The sequence below is a fragment of the Lissotriton helveticus genome, chromosome 5_1 (assembly GCF_964261635.1).
Source record: "Lissotriton helveticus chromosome 5_1, aLisHel1.1, whole genome shotgun sequence".
Taxonomy (NCBI): domain Eukaryota; kingdom Metazoa; phylum Chordata; class Amphibia; order Caudata; family Salamandridae; genus Lissotriton; species Lissotriton helveticus.
The window spans coordinates 1,335,016,563-1,335,043,165 of NC_136065.1; the positions used below are offsets into that span (position 1 = coordinate 1,335,016,563).

The 26,603-nt window shown below is 44.4% G+C and overlaps 1 protein-coding gene across 2 annotated transcripts in view; it reads right to left on the reverse strand.

Annotated features, from left to right (window-relative positions):
• Window positions 1–26,603, reverse strand: part of PKP1 (plakophilin 1) — a 206,730-nt gene that overhangs the window by 147,996 nt on the left and 32,131 nt on the right. For both annotated transcript variants that reach the window (XM_078644195.1, XM_078644196.1), the window contains exon 2: window positions 19,646–19,728. In XM_078644195.1, coding sequence (XP_078500321.1) covers window positions 19,646–19,728 — 83 coding nt within the window. The remainder of the gene's footprint in view (window positions 1–19,645; window positions 19,729–26,603) is intronic.

Below are 26,603 nucleotides of genomic sequence, written 5' to 3' on the forward strand. Positions count from 1 at the left end.
TAAATTTACGCAGGCAGTGGTATGAGTACTGAGAGTCCACCGCAATGCAAAGTTTACTTTTTGTACTGTGACCTCAGGGGTGGAGTGGGGAGGGAGGCAAGTCCCTCCAGGAGCCCCCAGAAAAAGTCCATGGGTTGTGATATGTTGTATGCTGTTTTATTTACATTTTCAGGATACCGGGACAGAGTCTCCGAGTTGTAAAATGGCGATGGCAACATTTCTCTTTATGTTGCGGCCAGCGAATGACAGCACTCGGAATCACAGGACTGGTCCCAGGCCTGCAGGGCCAGCCAATCAGCATTCTTTTTTTGTCGTTGTTTCCCTCGGTACTCCCTCTGTGGTACTGCATCACTAGTTATCTGTATATTTTGAAGCTTGATTTCTCTCAAAAGGCCAAATGGATTTTCACCAAATCACAAAAAGCACACTTTCTTTGTAAAGATCTAGCTTTCTACCAAATTTGGTATAATGCCTTTTGGGCAGTAGTATTGTCTAAAGTTACTATGGCAACTAGATGGGGGAAACACACTTTTTCTCTGCCCCCGCTTGACGGATCACCTCAAAAATCTCCTGAAAGAGCTGAGATGGATGAACCTTTTTTTGGAAAGTTTAGTCCAACAGCATGAAAGTAATAGGCAAATAAACACTTCTCCTATGGAATCTCATACCTATGTATAACTAAGCAGTGGTGATATATATATATATATATATATATATATATATATATATATATATATATATATATATATATATATATATAGTTTTTTGTTTGTTTCTGCAATAACTTTGGTGTTAAACAGATCTGCATGAAACTTTAAAAAAATTGTTCTCTTCGGCTCCTTCAGGGAAAGTTTCATGCTGATCCATCAAGCAGGGGCTAAGGCATGGGTACTCACAAACTTTCTCTCGGGGGCCAAAGTTACAGTGTGGTATGTGTCTGAGGGCCGCACCGGTGGGGGCGGGGTCAGTGGGGGAGGGGGCGGGGCTAGAGCAATAAAAACAAAACTGTGACCATGAGGTTGAACACAGGTCCCTGCAGCAGACGCCTTTGTCAACTGAGCTACAAGACCTGGCATACACACCTCTCTCTCCCTCTCCCTCCCTCCCTCCATCCCTCTATCTCCCTCTCTCCCTCCCCGGTCTCCCTCAGTCTCACTCACTCTGACTGTATCACTCCCTCTCCCTCTCTCCTTCCCCCTATTCCCTCTCCCTCCCTCACTCCCCTTCCCTCACCCTCACCCTCACTCCCTCCCCTCTCTCTCTCCCTCACTTCCCTTCCCTCCCTCCCCTTCCCTCCCTCCCCTTCCCTCACTCCCCTTCCCCTTCCCTCACTCCCCTTCCTCACTCTCCTTTCTCTATCTCCATTTATCGGTCTCCCTTTCCCTCCCTCTCCCTCTGTCTCTGTCTTCCCTCCCTTTCCCTCCCTCCCTCCCTCTGTCTTTGTCCCTGTACCTCCCTCTGTCACCCTCTGTCATCTCACCCTGCCTGTTTGTCACCGGGCTGAGACAGCTTCCCCAGCCAGCTTCCCCAGCGCGCACAGACACACAGCCCCCACCCGAGCACTTCACAGCACTTCACAGACCATTTGCATTTGAATTCTCCTCCTCTTAGCGCCCCTGCAGCTCCACTCTGGCCTCGCTCGATTGAATCGGCGGGCCTCCACAGAGCAGCAGAGTGTTTGCAGACACTCTGAAAACACGGGTAGGATGTCTCATGGTCCGCGGGCCGCCAGGGAAGGCTTGCCGGGCCGCCACCGGCCCGCGGGCCGTACTATGAGTACCCGTGGGCTAAGGGAAAGCAAGGGGACCAAAACATTGATTTCCCATGTTAATTGCTTAGCTCTGGCTCTGGCTAGACCCTGCACCCAACAGTCCACATTCATCCAGCTCTCGTTCTCAACAGCATTTACCCATGCATTGGGGTGCGGGGTTAATGCTGCTGGCCTCCAGTCATGTCCTTCTCCCTACACTTTCTGGCACCCAACCCCAGCTGTGAACAGCTTTTGTCCATGCACTACAGGGGGCTAGCCCCAGGGCTTGGACTGGCCAACTGTCACCCCTCTGCACGTGGCCACCTCTCACATATCTGTTGGCCAAACATAGCAACAGTGTGCTAAATACTTTTTTTGCAGGAATCGTGTATTCTAAGCTGAAATTGTGAAATCAGAAGCATCTACAAAACTCAGACAGGAGCCAGGATCTAGGCACATGGGAGTCAGGGTTTACTCCTCCTGCCCCCTTATGCCTCGTTTTGTTTTATTTTTCAGAGCTATGCAATGGTGTCAGAAACAGAGTTTTTCTGTGAAGGTCAGGCAATAAGAATAAGGTGGATTTGCGAATCCAAAGTCAGCTTTGCGGATCATGGGAGAAAAAGCTCCCTCATCTAGTGGTGTGCATTCAACCCTTTGTGGATTCGTGAAACTGTGGCGGATCCGTGAATTAAGGTTCCAGAGATCTCCTAAATGTAACCTCTTCATGACAAAGTGGAGCACCTTTTTAAACACTAATTTCTCAAAAGCTTCTGAAAGGGGTAACACCAAATCAACAAAAGTGCACTATCTGAGTAAAAGTCTAAATTCATGCCAAATTTGGTATACTAAAATTTAGCCATTTTATCTGTATTGAGGAGCAAATAATCCTATGGGAATTATAATTGGAAATTGCCCTTTGGAACCCCCTTTTTCTTAGCCCCTGCTTGACAGATCTGCACAAAACTTGCCATGATGTACCCAAAGTGGATGTACATTTTTAGGGAAAGTTTCATGCAGATTAATTGAATGGCACCTAAGTTATTAAGGAAACAAAAATGGCTTTTCTATGAAAACTCTGACCAGACTATAACTACACTGGTGCTATCACAGCCAGTGTTAAGAAATACATATATATTTATACATTCTGCATACAGAATCCTTTTGAGTTCCTTCCCCATACATTGTTACAGGATTTGTGGGTGGTTTGGGCACAGGGATTCCGTCTCACGAATCAACACTGATGTGCTTAGAATTTTGTTCACCACAAAATGGCATACATACACACAATATCTGAGAGGTCGGCATCAACATATTTGTTTAACAGATACTGTTTTTTAAAGAAAGGTGAATATATATCTACTCAACACACATAGCTTACAACTGTGCAAAATGTTACTTAACGCAACAATTACCGCTACATGGTAGGGTGCAGTCAGGTGCTAACATCAAACACTCCACAATTTAATGGCAACAATTTCACACATAACCAGAGAAAAGGATGCTTGACCCAGCCCACAGTTTGCATGGTTCTCTGTTCTTCTGGATGAAGCAGAAATAAATCTATGTATTATCATTCCATCATAATTGCCATACAGCATGAATATGCACCGTATGGCATAACTCATACATTAGTAGCTACAAAAAATGGTAATGTTTTGTTTCTAAAACTCCAGGGGGCATATTAGCAAGGGCACTATCGCCACTTTAGCGGGACTTTTTCCCGCTACAGCGGCGATCATTTTATCGCCCTATTAGCAAGTTGTCACCAACAGCAGTTAGCGACAGCTTTTAGGCGATAGCGACTGGTTTGGAGCCCGCTTTGCATGTTTATGTTTATTTGCTTGTAAAGCGCTCGAATGCTGAAGCGTCTTGGCGCTGGAGTGTGAGGGTGGAAAAAGAATGGTGGCCAGAGCCTATGTAGCTGTAAAGAGCCAGGTTTTCAGATTTTTTCTGAATAGCTAGAGCTTTTGCTGGCGTCTCAGGGACAGAGGCAGGTTGTTCCAAAGCTTAGCCGCACAGTGTGTTTTGGCTTGGCCCCCCCATCTAGCTCGTTTGAACTTCACAGTTTCTATAAAACCTTGAGTGGCCGGTCTGAGAGCTCGTGAGGGAACATATGGTGTAAAAAGTTTTTGGAGATCAGCTGCACTCCCACCGTTTATTGCTTTGTGTACCAACGTTAAAGATTTAAATTCAATGCGCTGTTTAATGATATTTATCGCTAATGATATGCAAAGTGGGCGTACCCAACCTGTTAGCGACTGAAAGCAGTCGCTAATTTCCTTAAAGAAAATGGAACTACTTAAAAAAACATTTTCCACGTTTAAAAAACATCAATGAGAGATGGCAGTGATCCTCCTGACCACCTCATGATCCACCAAAGTTGCCACCATAATTCTCAAAGACGAAGCATTCTCCTCTGTAAATCTTTTACCACCCCAGCTTGGGAGTCAGTAACTGATCAATGGTTTGCAACTAGAATTACAGCTGCAAACCATTATCACAAACCAATGGTACCTAGGGTACCAATTTACAATTTGAAAGTAACACCTAGAACCTGCCGCCTCCAAATTGAAATTTGGTAATAATTTCTAAACCAATTTTGCTCTTTGGGGAAAAACTAATTCCAAAATAGTGTTTTGCTGTCGCAAACTGTGCGTTTTTTTTTACAGAGCCTGAGAATTTGCAAACACAAAACCCCTTTTTACAACTAGCATGTGATATGTGCACTAGGATGGTGTACATTTGCAGCTCATATGTAACATTAGTTACCTGACGGACATATAAGAATGACTCAACAGGTTTTGTTCTCCACGTATTGTGGAAGGCACACTCCGCAGACAGGTTTACTGTTGGCTTTGATTGTATGTATTGCAGATGGTATTGACAGGTCACCCTTGTTAAACAGTGGACAAAGCAGAAGGTTGGCTGGGAGACTGATAAGCCGGTAAGCTCTGGATGGGCCTTAGGAGTGTAGGAGAGTTGCGGGGAGTACAAAGAGCGGCAGGTCCAAGCTATCATACAGATGCCTGGTTGGTCGAGAAGGTGACTGAGGTAGCATAGCATGGTGGAGAGCTATTAGGTGCATGGCATGGAAGAGTGGAACGTCAGCTCTAGATGGTTAAGCAGGATCAGGATATCAGGAAATTTGATGGGTGAGGCAGAACCGAACCATGGAGCTGCAAGGAAATGGGAAGGAAGTTACATAAGACAAAAGGGGAGCAGACCCAAGTGGGCGCTCATTTTAGTAAGCAAGGGGATGTGAAATGCTGTGTAAATCATAAACCGAAATACAATGTGGGGCATTGTATGTCCATGAAGGTGTCTCAGAAGGAGACACAACTCTGTTGTTGATTGTGCATTCTTACCCAACACTTGGTTTTAATAGCAGAAAAATTATCAGGAAGTGGGGAGAATTGAAGAATAAAGAAGGCAGCTAAGGTATAGTAGTTTACATCAGCAGCTGTTTTGGGAAAGAAATATACCATAGGCAGGTGCGTTTCCAACTACCGTAAAGGTTCTGTAGCTTGACAGCTTCTCTTTTATTGCCATCTCTGCAGTGGTGAAAAGTGCTGGGGTGGGAGTAGTTAAGTCGGCCATGCCCAGTTGATGAGACGGAGCATGAATAACACGAGAAAGGCTAAAACCCTGTCATCCGTCTCGAGGTCAGCTGTTAACTGCAACCGGTAGTAGAAGAAATCAGTAGTCTACAAACCAACAAGACCTCTTCAACAAAACTGATCTCTAGATTCAAGGTGACAGCCATGGAGGACTATCACTCGGAACTGTAACCTTCACTCCTGGCCCTGTGGCTGCAAAGGTCCTTATTTCCCTTCACCAATATTCACCCAATATGGGCCACGTGGGCTGCATCTGTGAAACAGCACATATGCCCCTGAGGTATGTTTTTGATACAGCCGTGCAAGTCTACTCATTGCTAAATAAATACCAACACACCTTCCCTCAAGATAGCAGGTGTCTGGAGGCTGCAGGGGAGAAATCATTTCTACCAATAAGTGGAGATCTCGGACTCCAAGACCTCATGCGCACCTTACTTCCTGCTTCTGTATGGATATAGAATTGAGTTAATGCACGAAAGTCGACTTCACGTTCAGAGCTCTTGTCAGGTGGGAAAGGCTCCTTGGACAGTCCTTGACTCACCCACCAGCCATCGTTCGTAGGAAGATCAACTTTCGGCAACACAATCTGGCTTAGATGGCAAGACACGCTTTTGATGTGTTTGCCCATTTACCTGTGAGAGGAGTCAACATTGTAGGGCAATTGTGCGCTTCAGGTACAGTTCAGTGATTGACGCCTCTGGGGAAAGACCAGTTCAAGATGTGAATGCGCGCTAATGACTCAAGGGATGATGGTTTCCTTTATTTGGACAGATATGAACAAAAATCTGCTCCTTCGAGACCAGTCCAATAGAGAAGTCTAAAGGCAGAAGGCTGTTTGGCCTTGTGCCAACCCAAAGAATCGTACAGCCCTCCGCACTCCTAGCACTCTAATTATGCGACCCACATCAAAGGCTGTGTGCTCGTCATCGCAATCCGTCACCATGCCAAGAGGACGCATTGGAAAGATAGGTAAACACAGCCGCCACGGTACAATGCCATCCGGTATGGACAAAACCACTAGTACTTAACTAAACAACAGAGATGCACGTGCTCTTGGAGTAATCTCCTCTGCACACGTGGAATGTATGTTTTGGATTGCACTGCACCGCACTGCCTGTCTTTGGTCAAGCCACACATCTGGATTGTCACATCTAAATGATTTTGTTTGTTTGTAGGTGGGTGGCCAATATGAAGCCTTATCTTTTGTCAGCATTTCCGAGCAATCATGTTGCAGCGTGCTCAGTTCTATGCGTTGATTATTCTGTTTGCCCAATCGAAGTCTGTAAAAGAGCAAATGCCCAATGCACCGCTTGCATGGACTTGGAAACGGTCTAACCCAGAATGGCCGACTCAGTCTTTCATCTTTCAGGGAAACGTTCTATTCCAGAATGGCTGACTCCTTCTTTCATCTTTCAGGGAAACATTCTATCCCAGAATGGTGGACTCTGTCTTTCATCTTTCAGGGAATGTACAATGAAAGCCAAGTCCTGTAGTTATCAGTGATGTAAAGTGATGTGTTAAGGTTGCACTATGTAAGGACAACTCTGAAGAGTAATATTAGCCTCAGCCGGGAGTAAAACATAAACGCAACAGTGAGAACTAGACAAGGGCTTGCCCACTTTTGCTAAGCCTAGCAACAGCTGAGCCAGAGTCAACCAGCCCACTCTTCAGACCAGGACAAAATACTCACTATTCTCTTGACCTTGTCTTCGGAAACTCATGCAGTTTGTGAATATATTAATACGTACAGCAGAAAAAGCCTAAACCTCAGTAGAACTAGTCACAGCCCATTGGTCAGTCAACAATGTGGTGTGTGGAGCAAACCACAACCTCTATGGAGCGCTGCAGATAAATCTGATCTGGTTAGAGGTTCAATGAAGACAATGTTTGCTCTGGTCGATAAATGCTGTACGATGAAGCATTCTTGCTCCGAGAGATTGTGAGGCAGGCTAAAGTTGAAAAGCATACATCAGTGGTTTTACTCTTGTGTTTGGAATGTATTTATGATCTTTTAATGCACACAGAAATCCATGTGTACTCACAAACATAGGCATTTCTGCAGAAGTAAACAAAGCGGGTTTCCATTTATTCAAGTGCAAATGCAGAACAAACAAAAACACCCGCCCCTACTTCACCTCCACCATTTTGGGTGTATTTTCCTCTGTATTCCAACTTTGGATAGTAGTCTACATCATTTGAGCATGGTACACCTGACCTGTGACTGTTTCCATAGTGAGAGACTACTTTACTAATACTTGAGAACATCCACAAATCATGCTAATGTTTGTGGGTGTTCCACACATGTCTCACCACGGAATGCCCGCACCTCAGCCCTGTGAAGAGATTGGTTTACATGTACAATTACAACATAGAGGACTATTTTCATCTTTGAGTATTTCATTTTACAAAAGTACATTCAATATTTGTGAACACAAAACTTGAATTTGCCCTCCTTACACAGGCCCTACATCTTTGTTCTCCCATGGTGCCTAAGTGGATTTGAGAATCCAGCCCTGTGTCTTCACAGAACATGGAAAGTGTGGCTTCCCCGCAGGAATCGTGGAAACCGAGTCAGTTATCGAAATACAGAAAAGGCTGGCAATCTGGGACAGACCACAGGCAGGAGTGGTAGTGGTTATGCTGGAGCCCTGGTATGCATTACAATCAGAAGCTGGGAACCAGTCAAGCTATTTGGCCCGGTAGACTCTCACCGGCGATCTGATCTCTGGTTGTGAGTCTGTATTGAGCCCTACAGTGACTATCAAACATTACAAACCTAGCCGGCACCCTACCGGCTATAGTTTATCTTAAGACATGTGTGGGGAGGCTTTCACTAGGTGCATCTCACAGATCTCGCTGACATGCTTGAGGTGAAAGCGAGAGTGCTACAAATAGACTACTATGGAAGTAGGTCTGCCTGAAGCTATTCTGCAAAAGGTCTCCATCGTCACCTGCAGACCGCCAGAGCACATGTGAGGAAGGTCTGACAGCTTAACAAAGGCTTTTAAGACCTTAAAAATGCGGGCAGGCCAGGACAGGGGTTAATGTAAACAGAAAGAAGAAAAACCTGGCTGTCAGCGGGTAAGGCAAGATCATTCACTGAAAGCAGCTCCTTCAGCCAGTCCACAAGAATCAGCTTTGCCGGACTGACTCCAAAGTGAGTTCTATAATAAATTTGCCAGTTCCATAGGCTCATTTGTGATTGTGACACCTGATGGGTTAACCAGATGCCATGGGAGTTCCCTTCCCTGGCTGCTTTCTGTATTAGGCGTGGGCAAAACTAGGCAATGAGGAGTCACACTATGTTAGTGTGACTAAAACACCCAGCTGAGCGAAACCTAACACTTTTTTAATGGTGCACAGACATAATATCGACTCCAAAATATCGTTTGGACAGAATATCGAGTTTTAAATATCGTTTGGACAAAATATCGACTAGACAGAATATCGACAGCCAAAATATCGTTTTTAAGGTAAGTGAAGTAATATCGACTGTAAATAATATAGACAGTGGAAAATATCCAAGTATATAATCTAGATAGTAAAAAATATCATTTTTTAAATAATATTTAATTATTTATAGTGTTTTTATGTTATAATATGTGTGAAAAGTGTCATTTTATGTTATAATTATTTTTAATTAATGATTTTTTTTAATTATTGTGTAATTTTATTCTGTAGCGGGTTGTGGGTTTATAGGGGAATAGGGTGGGAAGTAATTTAATTATAATTAATTAAATATGTAAATGTATTAATTGGTAGTAATAATTAATTAATTGGTAATTAAATAATATATGATAATTATTTAAAATTTAATTGGTAATTAATTTAATTTAATTGATTAATTGCTAATTATGTAAATTAAAATAATATATTTTCTGTAGCGGGTTGTGGGTTTATAGGGGAATAGGGTGGGAAGTAATTTAATTATAATTAATTAAATATGTAAATTTAATAATTGGTAGTAATATTTAATTAATTGTTAATTAAAAAATTTATTTATTTATTGTTAGTCTTGTAGAGCGCGAACAGCTACCCGTAAGGGTTTCCCGGCGCTAATTGACATTATAGCATAATAATCCAGAGGGAACTAAAGCGCAACAGACCAGGTCTTAAAGGTAACAGCTTTCCGAAGGAAATTATTGGGCAAAAAGCCAGGTCTTAACGGCTTTGCGGAAGCGAAGATGGCAGTGCTCTACTCGAAGGTCTAAAGGAAGAGAATTCCAGAGTCTAGGTCCTAGTACAGAAAAGGAACGACCGCCCATTCTAGTGAGCCTAAACTTAGGCACACAGAAAAGATGTTGGGAGGAGGAGCGAAGAGAGCGTGCAGGAACATAGGGTTTGACAAGAGACTGGAGATAGGTGGGGGCAGCTTCAATCTTTATCTTATGCATGAAGCATAGTGTCTTGAACTTCACTCGTTTATCAAGGTTGAGCCAGTGGAGTTGTTTTATGCGTTCGGAAATTGGGTCATATTTCCGACATCCACACAGAAGCCGAGCAGCGGCATTCTGGACTAATTAATTGTTAATTAAAAAATATTTGTTAATTAATTAAAATGTAATTGGTAATTAATTTAATTTAATTGATTATTTGCTAATTATGTTAAATTAAAGGGGTATTTTTAGGGTTCAGGGTCAGTTTTGGGTTTTTGGGTAAAGGGGTATTTTTAGGGTTCAGGGTCAGTTTTTAGTTTTTGGGTAAAGGGGTATTTTTAGGGTTCAGGGTCAGTTTTTAGTTTTTAGGTAAAGGGGTATTTTTAGGGTTCAGGGTCAGTTTTTAGTTTTTGGGTAAAGGGGTATTTTTAGGGTTCAGGGTCAGTTTTTAGTTTTTGGGTAAAGGGGTATTTTTAGTGTTCAGGGTCAGTTTGGGGTTTTTGGGTAAAGGGGTATTTTTAGGGTTCAGGGTCAGTTTTTAGTTTTTGGGTAAAGGGGTATTTTTAGGGTTCAGGGTAATGTAATGTAATGTAATGTAATGTAATGTAAGCACACATTTTTATAGCGCAACTATCGCTCCGGGGAGCATCTTGGCGCTCCACACCCAACCCTGATGAAAAATGAGTTGGTAGACGGAAGGCAGTAACACACTGTACAATTATTACACCAATGCTCTGCAGGCTATGTCTGAGAGCGAGAAGATCCATGTTTTCAATGATTTTCTGAAGTCAGTCTCCTTGACTATACAACGGAGCTGTGCTGGCAGTTTATTCCAGGCTTTTGATCCTAGCACAAAGAGAGACTTCCCTCCCTTAGTGGCTAATCTAAATCTAGGAACAGCTAAAAGGTTTTGATTGGCAGACCTCAAACAGCGTGTTGGCATATAGCGTTGAAATCCCCTCAAAAGATATCTAGGGCCTTGAGACTGAAAGGCTCTAAAGGCGATCACAAGAATCTTAAAAAGTACCCGCTTATGAATGGGCAGCCAATGTAGAGTTTTTAGTGCCGCCGAAGCAGATGATCTTTTCGGCCAGCGTAAAACCAGACGAGCTGCAGCATGTTGAACCATCTGCAGTCTATGCAGCACCGCTTTATTGGTGCCTGCATAAAGACTGTTGCAGTAGTCCAATCTAGATGTTATAAGGGCCACTGCAACAGTCTTCCTGGCCGCCGGAGGCAGCAAATCAAAAAACTTCTTCAGTGATCTGATAATCTGAAAACACGAGCCCGCCACAGCTACTGCCTGCGGTTTAAAAGAAAGTTGGGCATCAAATTTGACTCCAAGATTTCGTGCAGAAGCAATAGTGTTAGGGGGGGCTTCAGCACCCTCAGGCCACCATTGTGAGGGGGAAAACGTATTTAGAGGGCCAAAGGATATTATTTCTGTCTTCCCCGAGTTACATCTGAGGTGGTTGTTAGTCATCCACTCAAATGTAGCCCGGAGACAGTTCCTCAGGTTTTCTTCTGCCCCCGGCAACTCCCTATCCAGCACTAGAATCAGCTGAGTGTCGTCAGCGTACGCTATGACTTCAATCTGGTAAGACACAATCAGCTCTAACAAGGGGACCATATAAAGATTAAATAAAACAGGACTCAAACTAGCGCCCTGTGGAACCCCTGAGTTGATGGTCTTTTCCTCAGATTTATAGTCACCTAGTACTATTACCTGACGACGCAGAGATAGGAAATTAGTAAGCCATGCCAGCACCGTTCCACCTACACCTGCATTCTTCAGACGGTCGGTCAAGATTGAGTGGGCGACCGTATCGAAGGCCGCCGATAGATCGAGTAAAATCAAGACGGCCTTCTTCCCCTGGTCCAATGCCATACGTAATGTCTCGGCCGAGAACAAAAGGACGGACTCAGTCGAGTGCTTGGACCGAAACCCTGATTGATTAGAGTGGAGAATATTATTCTCCTCTAGGAAATTTGACAACTGATGATTGACAAATTTCTCTGTCAGTTTAAAAACTGCCGGGAGTAGGGAAATTGGTCGCAGGTTAGACAGGGTGGTTGGGTCTGACAGGGCTTTTTTTTGCAGTGGCATAACCGCTGCGCATTTCCAATCATCTGGGATTACAGCAGTAGCCAGCGAGGAGTTAATGATACTGTTAATCAATGGATTTAAATCCGCAACCAAGGTTCGAAGAACTATGGGCGGGCATGGATCAAATGGGGAACCAGATTTTATAGCCGAGATGGCTTGGTATGAGTCCTCCAGGGAAACCTGTGCAAATGATTCCAAGCAAGAAGTCCTGGATGTCAAGGCGTCTATCCTCATTTTATCCGGATCAGCTGGAATGGGGAAGCTCGGTGGAAAATCCCTGACAATATCCAAGATCTTCTTTTCGAAATAATTAGCTATATCATTACACAATGATTGCGAGGGGGGGATCTCCTGGGAAAGCGCGATGGGATTGGTGAAACTCTTAACTATCTTGAGGATTTCCTTCTGTCCCCCTTCAGAGGAAGAGATAGCCTCCAGATAGTAGGTTTTTTTAGCCAGCTTAATTGCCGCATGATAGTTCTTACGTGCAGCTATATAGATATCACGAGCAGCTGGCTCATATTTCCTTCGCCATCTGCGCTCCAGGGATCTTACTGCACTCAATTCCATTCTCAGAGCTAATGTAAACCAGGGGGCGCTCTTTTTATTTGTGGAACCATGTGTGTGACCACACTTCTTCCTTACATCTAAGGATGAGCCAAATGTTGCTAACCATTCGCAGTATTGCTGGTTATCTGTTAACGTGCACCCTGTTAAGCCGGGTTTGCTAGCCCTCAACTTCTCAATGAGCAGCGGGCGCGCCAGGGCATTAATCCAATCTGGCTTATAGCCGGCCATGTTCGAATCTGCCTTAGGAATCGGAACCTTCTGTTTTACAGAAAGGTTGAATGGGATGAGTTTGTGATCTGACCATGTCAAGGTATGTGGGGCCTTAACAGACAAACCCTCCATATTAGTACAAATGCAGTCCAGGACGTGGCCTGCTGCATGCGTGGGTTCCGATGTCAGCAGTGTAAGGCCGAGTGTGTTTATGATGTCCATAAAATCACTGGTTCCTGGCTCTTTGATGGAGTCCAGATGAAGGTTAAGGTCTCCCAATACTGTACAATGTGCGAACCGAAGAGTAAGCTCGCTCAGAGTATCTCCCACACTATCCAGAAAGACTGTCCGTGGGCCAGGTGGGCGATAGATTAGGGCACCAGAAAAAGAGAGGATGTCATTGATGGTAAGACAAAAGGCCATGGCCTCAGCTTCTTTAATGTCAGGCAATTCAAATGTAGAACATTTGAGAGTGGTGCGATAAATAATAGCCAGGCCGCCTCCCCGCTGCAATGGTCTATCCAATCGTTGGATTGAAAAGGCGTGAGGCACAGCTACAGCCAAATCCGGATTGCACCACGGCCGAAGCCATGTTTCGGTGACAAATAAGCAATCCAGGTCTATTTCGATGATCAAATCATGGACATGCTGGGCATTTTTACATAGCGATCTGGCATTAAGAAGCCCCCCTCGAAGGACAGTAGAATGAGGATGAGCATGAGAGCTTAATACCGGAATAAGCTTAGCTCTACAGTGCAGACATACCACTGTGTCCTTCCAATTATCTGGGGTCAAGAGATTGTAACAAGAGGGGGAATGAGTATTAAGAGAACACAACCAATCCCTGGAGTTCACTACAGGCATATGTATGGGGGCGGCCTCCCTTACCCTCGCTGCGGCCTCTTCGCGGACGAGCGCAGACAAGCCGGACTCTGGCTGGACTCCGGCGTGAGTCCGGCTGTCCCGCTGCGCGTTCCCGCTGCGCGGCATCAGGCAGGTTTAAATAGGTCCGAGTTCAGCCAGGCAAAAGACTAGGACGCTCACCAAAATGGCGCCGCGTTTTTGTCCCTGCCTACCACCAAGATGGCTGGGTGCGTGGGTGTAGGGAGCTAAGTGGTCCGCCAAACAGCGGTGACTTTTACCATTTAAGTGCAGGTAAGCGCTATGTGTGCTTTAAAAAGAGTTATTGCGGCAATTTCGTATTTTATTTTAAAATGATTAAGCGGCGATTTTAAAAGCGCATACTAGCGCAGTTTACACAGCGAGGCAGCGCGTCGTGCACAGCAGCGCAGTGTTGCTACTAACCTTGTCCAGGACCGAGCAGGCTTTACAAGCGTCTTAAATAGGTCCGAGTTCAGCCAGGCAAAAGACTAGGACGCTCACCAAAATGGCGCCGCGTTTTTGTCCCTGCCTACCACCAAGATGGCTAGGTGCGTGGGTGTAGGGAGCTAAGTGGTCCGCCAAACAGCGGTGACTTTTACCATTTAAGTGCAGGTAAGCGCTATGTGTGCTTTAAAAAGAGTTATTGCGGCAATTTCGTATTTTATTTAAAAATGATTAAGCGGCGATTTTAAAAGCGCATACTAGCGCAGTTTACACAGCGAGGCAGCGCGTCGTGTACAGCAGCACAGCGTTGCTACTAACCTTGTCCAGGGTCAGTTTTTAGTTTTTGGGTAAAGGGGTATTTTTAGGGTTCAGGGTCAGTTTTTAGGTAAAGGGGTATTTTTAGGGTTCATGGTCAGTTTTTAGTTTTTGGGTAAAGGGGTATTTTTAGGGTTCAGGGTCAGTTTTTAGTTTTTGGGTAATGGGGTATTTTTAGGGTTCAGGGTCAGTTTTGGGTTTTTGGGTAAAGGGGTATTTTTAGGGTTCAGGGTCAGTTTTTAGTTTTTGGGTAAAGGGGTATTTTTAGGGTTCAGGGTCAGTTTTGGGTTTTTGGGTAAAGGGGTATTTTTAGGGTTCAGGGTCAGTTTTTAGTTTTTGGGTAAAGGGGTATTTTTAGGGTTCAGGGTCAGTTTTGGGTTTTTGGGGTACATATACAATATTGGCTATTATTTAATTAAATTGTGTTAATATATATATATATATGTTTTAAGAAATATGATTAAAAAAATATTATTTTTTTACTTTCATTAATTATTTAATTATTAAAAGGTATTTTAAGTATTGTTAATTATATTGTAGTAATTAATTTTTTATATTAATGTAATTAAACATTGTTTTTAGTAAAGTCGATATTTTTTACAACGATATTTTTGTAAACGATATTTTGTACTCGATATTTTTGTACTTACCTGTTTGTAGATAGAAACTCGATATTTTGACTGTCGATATTTTCTCAACGATATTTTGGGTAGTCGATATTCTTTCAGTCGATATTATTTCAGTGATCCTTTTTAGGTCTCGGAACTGCGAACAGATTGCGAAGCAATCTGTCGTTCCGAGACTCTATTGTAATCATTCTCGGTTTCAAGGAGTCAAGGGAGACAGACAATTGCGGTGCACGCGCAACCTTGGAACTGGGACCAGGTCGCGCGCCTCCTGTCTCCCATGGCTCCTTGGAAGCAGACTCACACGCACACACACACACACACACACACACACACACACACACACATACAGCCCCCCCGCCGCGCATACACACATACAGGCCCCCCCCGCCGCGCATACACACACAGAACCCCCCCTTACACACACAAATCTCCTACCTCGTCTCGGCTTGTCATCGCGCTCCCTTGCCCCCGCTCCTCTGGTGCGCGCGCACCACTGGTTTCTATTCCCGCGTCGGCCGGTTTCGATTCCGTGCTCGTGCTTGTTGTCCTCTTGTCTTGGTCTGTCTGTTTACTATACTGTATTGGGATTTCAGTGCCGGTTTTTAGGTCTCCCCTAGCGACGCAGTGAAGCTGCTCGCTAGCGAGATCTATTATCGGCGAATTGCTTTGCGATGCGGGACAGGATAGGTGCACGCGCTTGTAGACATCATCTGTAAACGCGTACGGCGGCGTTAGCTGAAGTGGCAGGACAGGACATGTGCACGCTCACAGCGTCTCTTTCAGACAGCCGATGTGCACCCGCAGCATCTCTTCTCCGGCGATCTCAGCACTTCTGCGCTCTCCCCTATGCTTTCACTTTCGTGAGCGAGGCTCGCCTCTCTGCTGTTAAGGCGTCACCCGTGCTTGCTGCCTCCTCAGCACAGCCTGCTCCTGTGCCTTCCTCTACAGAGATGCTGAGATGCAGCACGCGCTCCTTGCCTCCTCACTCGATCCGGGGAGCCTAAGCCCACGTGCACTGAGCTTCATCGCTGGGCAACGGACCCCCAGCCTCGAGTCGCTGTGAACCATCCCGGCGCGCCCTGCTGACGAGCCCTGTGATGGAGGAGGCTGACGTGCTTTGGGAGCGGCTCAGGCCACCACAGTAAGTGCTACTCTGGCTTTTGCTTTCCCTCCCGTCTTTTCTGTTGCCGTCATGTGTTGACATCCAGTTCTCACCCTTCTTCCGATGTCCGTATTGCAAATACTTGTTTTTAATTGCCGCTGGTACTGTTTGTTTGTGACATGCATGTGCTTCTTCTGACTCTGTCTTCCTCGGCGAGTTACTGTTGCCCCCCCCCCCCCCCACAGTGGCTCCCGCTCTGTTGCTTGTAAGCAGTTGCAGTTTGCACAATGGTTCTGACCGCTCACCCCCACCCCCATCCCGACACTCCATCCCCTTCCTCTCACCTCACTCCCGCACAGTTTGCGCGTGTACTGCTGGCAAGACCGCTGAGAAAACATCATGTGTGCACTTTAACTTTTACTATGGTGGCTGCACGCCAGACATCTGCAAACTGCTCTGACGTGATCCCCTCTGCCAGCGTGCCGCTCATTAGGCTGATTTTCACATACAAGTTTCTAGTATCAGCTGTCTCTAAGGGCAATTAGGAATGGGTGGATCCGTGTGCCAAACAAGTGTTTTTTAAAGCAGCGCAACACGATTCACAAATAACAATGGCAGCAGCGTCGGCTCCTTCATCTATGCGAAGGTGAGCAGGGCTCCCGCCCCACATCCGGCATTTGTGTACTTTTTGTCTTCTAAAGACATTCTCTACCCGCTTTACCGCCAAGTAGCAAGCTGTGCTTTCTGGGACTCGATCCTGAGGTTTGATTTTTGTTTGTGTCTTACAGTCTGCACTGTGCAGCAAACGTAATGTCTTCCTCGTATTTTATTCCCTTTTAAATGGCTCCCATACAAAAAGAGCGTGTATAGTTTTAAATCTGGTGTTGTTTTCTGAGCGTGTGAGTCTTTTCAGCATTCCAAGTATTTAAAGATGTAGACTCGACCTCTGTTCCCATTTCCCACATTCCATTCTAACTTAATGTGATTTACACGATGTCCACCCCATGCTTGTTTCCCATGTTGTTTCTTAAAGTGCGTCTGGGCCCTCTTCTGTTTTTTTCTAACATTTCCTCACGTTTAGTTCTCCCCTAGTTACACGGATTAGGACTACTTGTTACATCCTTGGTGCAATGTTTTCACTTATTAAAATATTCCCACCCCTTTTTTCTCATTGGAGTTCATTTTTAAAAATGAAGACAACATTTCCGTCTTTTGATTTATATTGTAGCGCTTAGTGAAGCGCTAGGTATTGCCTTATGTGAGCCCTCACCGTAGATGTCATAAGTCTCTAGCCCATGTAAAAAAATGTAACCCTTCAAAGCCAAAAAGGATCCATGCCTCGCACAGCTCCTGTGCTGTAGCACTTAGGAACTCCTCAGCATGCTTCAGCTGATCTTTGTAGCTCCCTGATGTCCACAGCGAGCTGTGTTCATAGATATTATTATAGGTGAGTTGGGGTTCCAAGGGGTTTGTTTGTGTGCTGATCCTTTTATATAGAAAACACTACTCAAGTGTGAGTGTTAACACCTGGAGGCTGCATCCCAAAATCTTAGTCGCTATTGAAGTTTCCAGCCAGGAGCAAGCTTACTGTAGACGAGATCCTTAAAATTGACTGCCTTTCTACTGACAAGTGGCTTTGTATTTGCCCTCAACCATCTGCTGCATAACCAGCAGCTTTTCAAGTAAACAAGGGTTTTTGCTCTCACTAACCCACATGTTAAAGCCAAGTGCTCAAGTTGAAAAAGGTAACTGTTGCTTTCCTGCTTTTAAACGTGATATGTAGGCAATCAAAGAAATGACACTGTTGACAACATCATGAATGGACTGGGGTAAGAACGTTGACGGAAGAGCAGCATAAAAGTCTTCAATAAGTATTCAGACTGAGTACTTGTTTAAAGCAGCAGTCATTTCAAGGGGCATGCTGTTTTAAAGATTCCCTAATATGTTGCATATTTTTCTAGCCTTGTCCTTGCAGTGATGAACAAAAGAAATGAAATTAATTCTGTTGTCCTGCAGGGTGGTTGCTTATTGGAGAGAGTTGCAGACAGGGTCCATATAGTGTGGGTTTGAAACATATTTGTGAGGTGCAGAATGAAAGCTATTAAAAGCACTGCGTTCACATGGGCTTGTTTTCTATTGCTTTGCAAATGTAAAAGTAATACGGTGAACAAACAACTATTTTTTTCAATGTATTCACTTATGCAACAATGGTGGCATGCCCCTGCGCCACTATTATTACAAAAGTCAATAAATTAAAAGTAAAGTAAAAAAATAAAACATTGCTGTATTACTTTTACATTTGCAAAGCAAATAGCTCTGCATTTAACTAACGCGAGACCTATTGCATTGCAAATGCTTGTTTAATTTATAAGCAGTCTCAATGCACTGTATGTTGGGAAACTTAAATATACACATTTTTGCAATATCACTTTCCCAGGAAAAACGCGAGACTCAGCTAGGATGGTAAATGGGAACATGGGAGTTTAGTAACTCAGAAACTAGAACGGCTGAGGAACATTGAGAAGAAAAAGTGTCGCTTGAAGAGAGGGAGGATGAAGGGAGGAAGATGAAAAGACAGTGCAAGAGAGATGGTGGTGGAAATTATGATGAAAGAGAAGAACAGAGAGAAACATTCTGAAAAATTGACATTATAAATATGGAGAAAAGAAGGCAAAGAAATTGATTTATGAAGATGGAGAGTGAGAAAGAAGAAAGAGAAACAATATAAAGGGACAACATTTAATTGAAGAGGATATTCAAACAGCACATGGATGTCACCCTTAGTGCTGCTGAATGGTCACTGGATAGCAAAATCTGGGAGAAAGGGGATATATTCGTGCAGTGACTTAAAAAGGCTCTGAGGAGAGAGACAGAGAGAAGGAGGGTGAGAAAATGAAAACGAGAACCAACTAGAGGGAGGCACTGGGTGAGAAAGGGAGAGGAATTTGGAAAAAGAAGCAAACCCAAATAGAGATTGGGAGAGGAGAGGAGAGTAAAAAGTTTGTGAAAGAGCAGGGATATTGAGCGAGATCCGGGGAGAGAGGACAATGAATGAAGACGGTATTGTGTTAGTGAGTAGATTTATATATTATGAAGTTAGGGAGAACCCTCCCCCTCCTAGGCGCTTTTCAGCAATGCTGACAAAGAGTGATAACGGGTGGGCATGATTCAGAGTAATCGGCACGTAAATAAAAAGCACATCACATGGAAGTCCTGGTGGAGGACTCTCGAGCACTGCCGGGTGCTTGGCTCTTCCATGCCAGACGGACGAGTAGATGAATCAGAGACGGGTGCGGGAGGACCTGCCTGGGCGGGCGCCCTCACACACCTAGGTCTGGGCTCTGACTAAGAGCATCTGAGCAGGAGCAGTCTTCTCACTCTCGGCAGCCTCCCTTTAAGCCTCTATGGAGCAGCTATTAACACCAGAGCCCATAATAACACTGCATCTGAGGCACAGCCCTCTCCAAGTGGCCTCGCCCTGCCCTACATTTCCCTATACCCTCTAAATGCACGCGAGGTTACCTAATAGCAGTGCAGCATATTTTGCAGTAGATGGCACAAAAGGCATTTTTGTGCCGAGGTGGATTATACGCCATTACATATTTGCCCCAACTGCATTAAACAGAATGATGGGCCAGCTTACCTGGTAGCCCCATGTGGATTTAGCATAGTGACTTCGGCCCCCTCCGAGGTTAAAGTTGTCAGACATGCTGTCATATGCAGTCCCTGGCAAGGAAACAAAAGAATGGTGGTAAGATTGAAGTTGGCAAGGTTTTACATGAGAAAGACTATAATATTTATTAGTGATGGAGTGGCACACACTTTGAGACAAATTCACTCATTCTGTAGCTCATGAACCCCACCATAACATTTACTCATCTTTTTACTCATTAAAGTGTTTCAAGGCAGATATGTAAGTACACTAAACGAAAACAATACTATGGTGACGAACACTATGAGAAAAGATACCATAAAATATAAAACCAAAACAGGTAGAGACCTGCAAGCCAAGACAACAGATCTCAGGGTAGCAGAAGGTGAAGAGGCCTAAGACCAATAAAGGCAAAAGGTTTAAAATAGCAAAGACTCAGACAGTAAATGCCCACTGAGCAGATATCAAGGGAACAGAGAGAAAACGAACAATAACTAGAGAGAAAAGACAGAGAGAGGAGACACCCAAAGCAAGAGAGGGCTTGTGAGCAGAGACCCACAGAGCAAAGACCAAAAAGCAAAGTTCTAGAACGTAGACATAAATGGGGAGACAAAACAAGCAAAGACCAATGAAACAAAAACAAAGAAAGAACAGAGACTAAGTGAAACTAGTGATTAAGAGACTGATATCCAAAAGACCTATAGAGCAGAGACTAAGGGCCCAATTTATATGTTTGCGGAAAGGGTACTTCCATTGCGATGGAGTAGCCTTCTCACCAGCATAATGGTCCGCATGCCAAATTTAATTATAGTTGGTGACCGTGGAGGCTACTCTGCTATGGCCAAACTTCTCTGATGGGCCGACGGAGCAAGGACCATCAGAGAGTTACCTATATGTCCGCCAGCCCAATTTAGAGGGGTGACCATACAGCCGTTGTTTGACTTCCTGGCACAGGCAGGAAAACCCTGGCGGTAAGGGGCAGTAGAAACATAAAAATGCCCCCTGATAATGGGAGATGACTCCCATGGTGAGTAGGCACTGAATTTTTTTCTTTTGAAAATGAAATCCCACTTTGGGGTTTCATTTTTGAAAATAAAAAACCTTGGTAACCGTGCGTTGCAATGCATTCTTAGGAACCGCCATAATGGGGGTTCCAGTCAATTCTAGGAAGGTCCGTCGGTCGACAGATATTTCTACATTTTCTAAATTTGGCTTTCTGTACTTCTGCCATGGTGACGGAGTACAAAACTCTGTCGCCGTGGAGGAGGACTGCCCACATGTCTATTTTTAAATCAGGCACTACCTGAGCAAAGACTAGAACAGCAAAGAAAATACGTACTAGACAGCAAAGAGTGAAAGAAAAAATACCAGGAGAGAAGAAAGCAATAGAGCAAAGACAAAGGGACTATACTAACCAAAAGAGGGAACAGACACTACATAAGCATAAGTTTATAGATTGGAGATCCAGAGAGCTTAAGCAGCAAATAGAAAGATGAGAAAGCAATTCACAGACACCGAGAATACCAGGTGCCCAATACTATCCTGAAAGCTAACAATGACGTATTTAGGAAAAAAGGCTTTCAAAAAGAAGCCAAAATGAGTCCTCTCTTGTTTCTGACTACTTTTTCCAGCTCCTGGGATAGAAGATCCGACAATAAAAAAAGTAAGTAAACAGGGAACCCTTAGTCCAGCACACTAGGTCTCTGTTGTAGGGAGAAGTAAAAAAAAACGGCATCTCAAAAACCTACCTGGTCTACAGCAATGTGGCGCTCTGAAGGTGTAAGGCTGGTAATAAAAATCAGCAGGGTAGTGGTGCCTAAGATAACACTTAAGAAAGCAGATATCATCATATTATCACCTACTTTTGGTAGGACTGCCATGGTAGTGAGATGCAAAAACACTACTTGGAAATGGTGGGTTGCACCGTCATATACAGTATTCATACCCCAAGATTCTACTCTTGTGGAGTACACAGTGAAGGCCGACAGGATACTTTTTCAGCATTGGGCTAGCCCACAGCCATTCAGATATCCTGTTTGTGGAAGAACTGTGCAGGTTGGTAACAGGCCAAATATGCAAATACCCGCACAGAGGATCAGTCCAGTTAAATGGGCTGCAACAGGTTAATTAAAAAAAAACACAGCTTTAATAAGCACGAGTTTAAAGGGTTATGGCTTTGTCTGTATGCACAGACAAGAAACTGCGGTTGCAAACATGTTTTACGGCATCTATGATATATGGTGCAATATCCTGTGTTTGTTTGCATACAGCAATGCAAACTCACTGCTTTTCATAGACTCCAACAAGTTGGAAAGTATTATCACCCATGAAGTTCACACCACCCTTCCCAGCTGATAAGACACCACACCACATACCATTCCACTCCCATCACCCCGCTCCAGCTGAGAGGCCTTTCAACACAGCACTCCAACATGTAGCTTCAGCTGAAAGGCGCTACATGGGTTTCTGTTACTGCTCTCAGTTAAACTATGCCCTGTCTATTTGTACTGTATCAAATGTTATTTTCTAACCTGCAACCTCTGACAATACTGTAGTATGGGGTTTAGGTGACTGTGCTGGGGGGTATGCTGCGTGCTGTTACCTGCTTGTCCTGTAGATTGCATAATGTGCTGCAGTTTAATGTTCTATAGGGTAGCAATCAGTTCAGCAAGTGTAGTGGCGCCAGGGCCTAGTGGGCTGAGGGACCTTCTGGCCTCCAGTTCTGGCTGGTTTTCACACTAAGCCATGGGATGGGGGGTCAATATCCCCTGCTTACATTGGGCCCGTATCACCCTTGCTTCCTTGTTCAAGCTGCAGTCACACCGACCACACTGATCGGTGTCTATTCCTATGCAAATGACACATGAATAATATTCAAAGTAAACGGACCCCCTCCACTTACTCACCAAATCTACCTGCAGTACACAAGGTTAAGAACAAGAAAACACTTTAAACTAAACCCAGACACGACCGTCTACATTAACTTAGCTACAATCCATGTTCCGGTTCCTTGGAAACCAACATGAGCGTCTGTGCTGCACCTGCCACAAACCAGCGATAGTTAAATACCTGTGAGCATCAATACACTACAACTGTCCAGGACAAGAGCACTGGGTCAAGAACAAGAGGCAAGGACAGAAGGAGACGGAGAGACTTGAAGGAAAACACTGAAACAGAGACTTGAAAACAGGAAGACACAAACAAAGGATGGAGTAACAGAGACACAGTAACAGAACCCATCCTGCATTGCAATGGAGTATTGGTACCGATGTACACACAGCCTCCAGCCAAAGGTAAAGCGGGCAGAAAGAGTCAGGAGGCAAGAGAACTTGGGCACGATTGGAAGAAGAAGACACAGATGCTGGACTTCAGAAGCTCATTCACGAGGACAAGAGTACACAGACAAGGAAAAGCAGACATGGGGACAGTGCATAAACCCACTGGTCCCTGGTATGGGGTTTGGGTAAAAAATATTTAGATGCAAGAAAATAGGTAGGGAACCAGAAGCTAAAGACCAGCTAATACCAGAACATTGGTGTCGTGTCTGGCTATCTGGCGCTGGATAAACACCAAGCTCTGCACACAGGTTGGTCATTCAAGGTTTCTTTATTTCTATTACATCTGCTGCAGGTCACATGCACGTCCTTCCCCTCTGTCCGTCCTGGTCGATCTGATGTCCTTCCTGACCCCCTAATCGGATGTGGTGTCTGGTGACCTGGTCACCTCCCTCATGACCCACAGGGTCCTAGTGTCCTCCAGTCCTTATCTGTCAGGTCACGACATCTGGCATTAGATTTAGCCCCAGGCTAAAAATGAGATTGATTGATTGAATAAAATTTATACCGCGCAAACAGTAACCCGAAGGCATCAAGGCGCCTAACAAAACAGATCAGAAAGAAAACGCTACATCACTGCAGGTACGCTTGCACAAAGAGGTATGTTTTTAAAGCCTTTTTAAAAGCCTGAAGAGTAGACAGGGATCTTATTTCCAGAGGAAGAGCATTCCACCACTTGGGCGCAAGAGTGGAGATGGCCCTGCCACCCCATTTCACTCTCCTGAAACGTGGGGCAGATAGCAGAAGTCTGCCCGAGGACCGCAGATCCCTAGCAGCGGTGTATCGGGACAGAATAGATCCCACACCAGTGGGACTGTTTCTGGCCAAAGCCCTATATGTCATACATAAGGTCTTAAAATGAATGCGAGACTCGACAGGAAGCCAATGCAGCAGCTTTCTAGCCGCTGTAGCTGAGGTGCGCCCGGGAAGATCCAAGACGAACCTAGCAGCGGCATTCTGGACTACCTGTAAGCGCTGCAGTAGGCTCCTGTTCATGCCCGCATACAGCGCATTACAGTAGTCCATCCTGGAGCCGATAAGGGCAACAGCAAGCTGTTTCCTTGCCTGTAGGGATAAGTAATGTCTGATCCTCCTCAGGACATGAATAATGCCCCAACAGGTGGAAATGGTTCGGCTGACCTGCTTACCCATATCGAGGGAAGGGTCAATCACAACCCCCAAATTTTTTGCGGAGGATGTAGGGGTGGGACAGGCTCCTAGTGAGTCTGGCCACCAACAGGATGACTATATGTCCTCTCTCCCTCCAAACACCATCACCTCCGTCTTCTCTCCCATTTAATTTGAGCGAATTTAAGATCATCCATTGACCGACTGCCTCCATACAAGATCTAAAATTGGAGGCATTAGGGACGCTAGCCTGGGAGAGAGAGTCAAGGATCTGGGTGTCATCCGCATAGGAGACTATCTCCATCCCATAAGATCTAATAAGCCTGGCAAGTGGGGTCACATAGATGTTAAATAGGGTCGGACTGAGAGCCGTCCCTAAGGGACCCCACATTGCACAGGAAGGGATGGAGATAGGAACTCCCCCAGCTTCACCCTTTGAACTCGGTGGGAGAGGAAAGACGTGAGAAGGTCCAGGGCTGCACCTCGCACCCCAATCTCCCTCAGCCGTGATGTTAAGACTGAGGGAGAAAGGGTGTCAAAGGCCGCTGTCAGATCTAAGAGGATCAGGAGGGTGGTCTGGCCCTCATCCACACGAGAGGTTGAAGTGAGCATGGTAATTAACACAGGGATAAGAGACATGACATAAAACAGAAAAGGGAAGCACATAAACATGGCAAGGTGGGCAGGAACCAGTAAGGGGCTCAAATACAATCCGCCAAACTTATAGGCAGGCTGCGTACCATGCCATTTAATGCCACACATTGCCACACTTTATCATATTGCATAAGACTACTTCAGGATGTACACTCCAACAGCACCTTCAAAACCATACCATTCCATATGATCCAACAACACATAGTACTACAACTCTCCATGCTGCGTTAAACCACACATGCTAAACACAATCAACAGACCTCAACACGGCATAACGCTCTCACCCACCAATCAATATCATTCCACATTCTACATCAATCCAACAAGCAAGACAACATTAAACCACACATGCCACAGCTAACCTCATTATAATATTACACACATCATACGACACCTCCATCAACCTATCGCATCACAATGCTGAACACCACTACTCACCAACCACTTATGCTATGTACTACAGTGCACAGCTCATTTCATTAGCACAAAGATAATGTCGTTTTTAGGGCAGCACCTGGCGACAGTGTTCCGTAAAGGTAGAAAGGCCTAATACAGACTCAATGAGAACCTTCATGATTTGAGGACACTCTAGCCTACTGATAAACATTGCTACAGGGAATATTGGAAATATTCGACTTTCCATTGAGAAAAGGTATGCTTCAAGGAATATACTATGGGTTAATTCAGTAGGATAGTTCATTTATTTGAGCCCGATGGTAGAGACCTGTGTGTAACCCCCATCTTCAAACACACCCATAATGGCATCTTTCCACTGGCGAAACAATCTAGTCAATGACCCCATGGTGGTCTTGTTTGAAATGAAGGAATCTTTAGAGAGTTAAGATATGGACTGTTTAAAATGTATAGATGTTTAAAAAGCTCACCAGATATCAGAGCCGTTTCTAGAATGGTAATCTGAATGCATTTCTAATCAGAAAATTATAGAAACAATTTAGCTTATTTTGAAGGAAAATACTCCATGCAGGGACATTAATAAAGAAAGCAAAAACATCGTACAACAACAGTAAAATAATTTTTTTTAAATTGAACTCGCCGGCGCAAACACCTAGCAACAAAAGGCATCAAAAGCTAAAGGCACCTTTACTTTTCAAAGATCAGAATTCATATTGATAAACATCACAAAGGGCGGTGGAGCAATCCACTGGTATTTTATCAGATATGCACAAATATTTGGGCTGCATGTATTTACACATATCTTTGTGATCTGACTGCTAACAAATGTTCACACTGCAAACAATCTGCAAACGTACAGAGGCAAACACAGGTAAGCCTTCCAAAGTGGTCAAACAGGAGAAGGCTTGTCAGGCCACCATGCTTACACTCCATCTCTTCATGAGAGGCTTGCACCCAAGATATTTGTTCAACAGCCTCGTGTAAAAAATATATGTACATACAAGAGGTAGACTGTGGAAATACATTTTTCACGAACACATTGTGTTACACGTGAATTGTACCCAGACATTAAATGTATCATTTACAAAAAACAGAGTGCCATGCAGAGACCTCTATTAGGAAAATGGATGCAAATATTGGCTTTGATTGAAACACGATATTTATATCTAATGAAAGACTAATGCAGAAAAGTGTTCTGTACTCACCGTGCTCACAGTACACTCTGCAGTTACAGTAAAATAAAACGTGTGTATATACGAAATAAGGCAGAAGACAACATGAAGCAAAGAATGTTAGCAAGAAATCTACTGAATGCATCCAGCACGTCCAGCATGGACAAAGACTTTCCCGGCCTAGCTGCCCATTAAGGGCAGCTAGGCAAAGCACCACTTTGTTGGTTAAGTGCAACTACTTTTAAG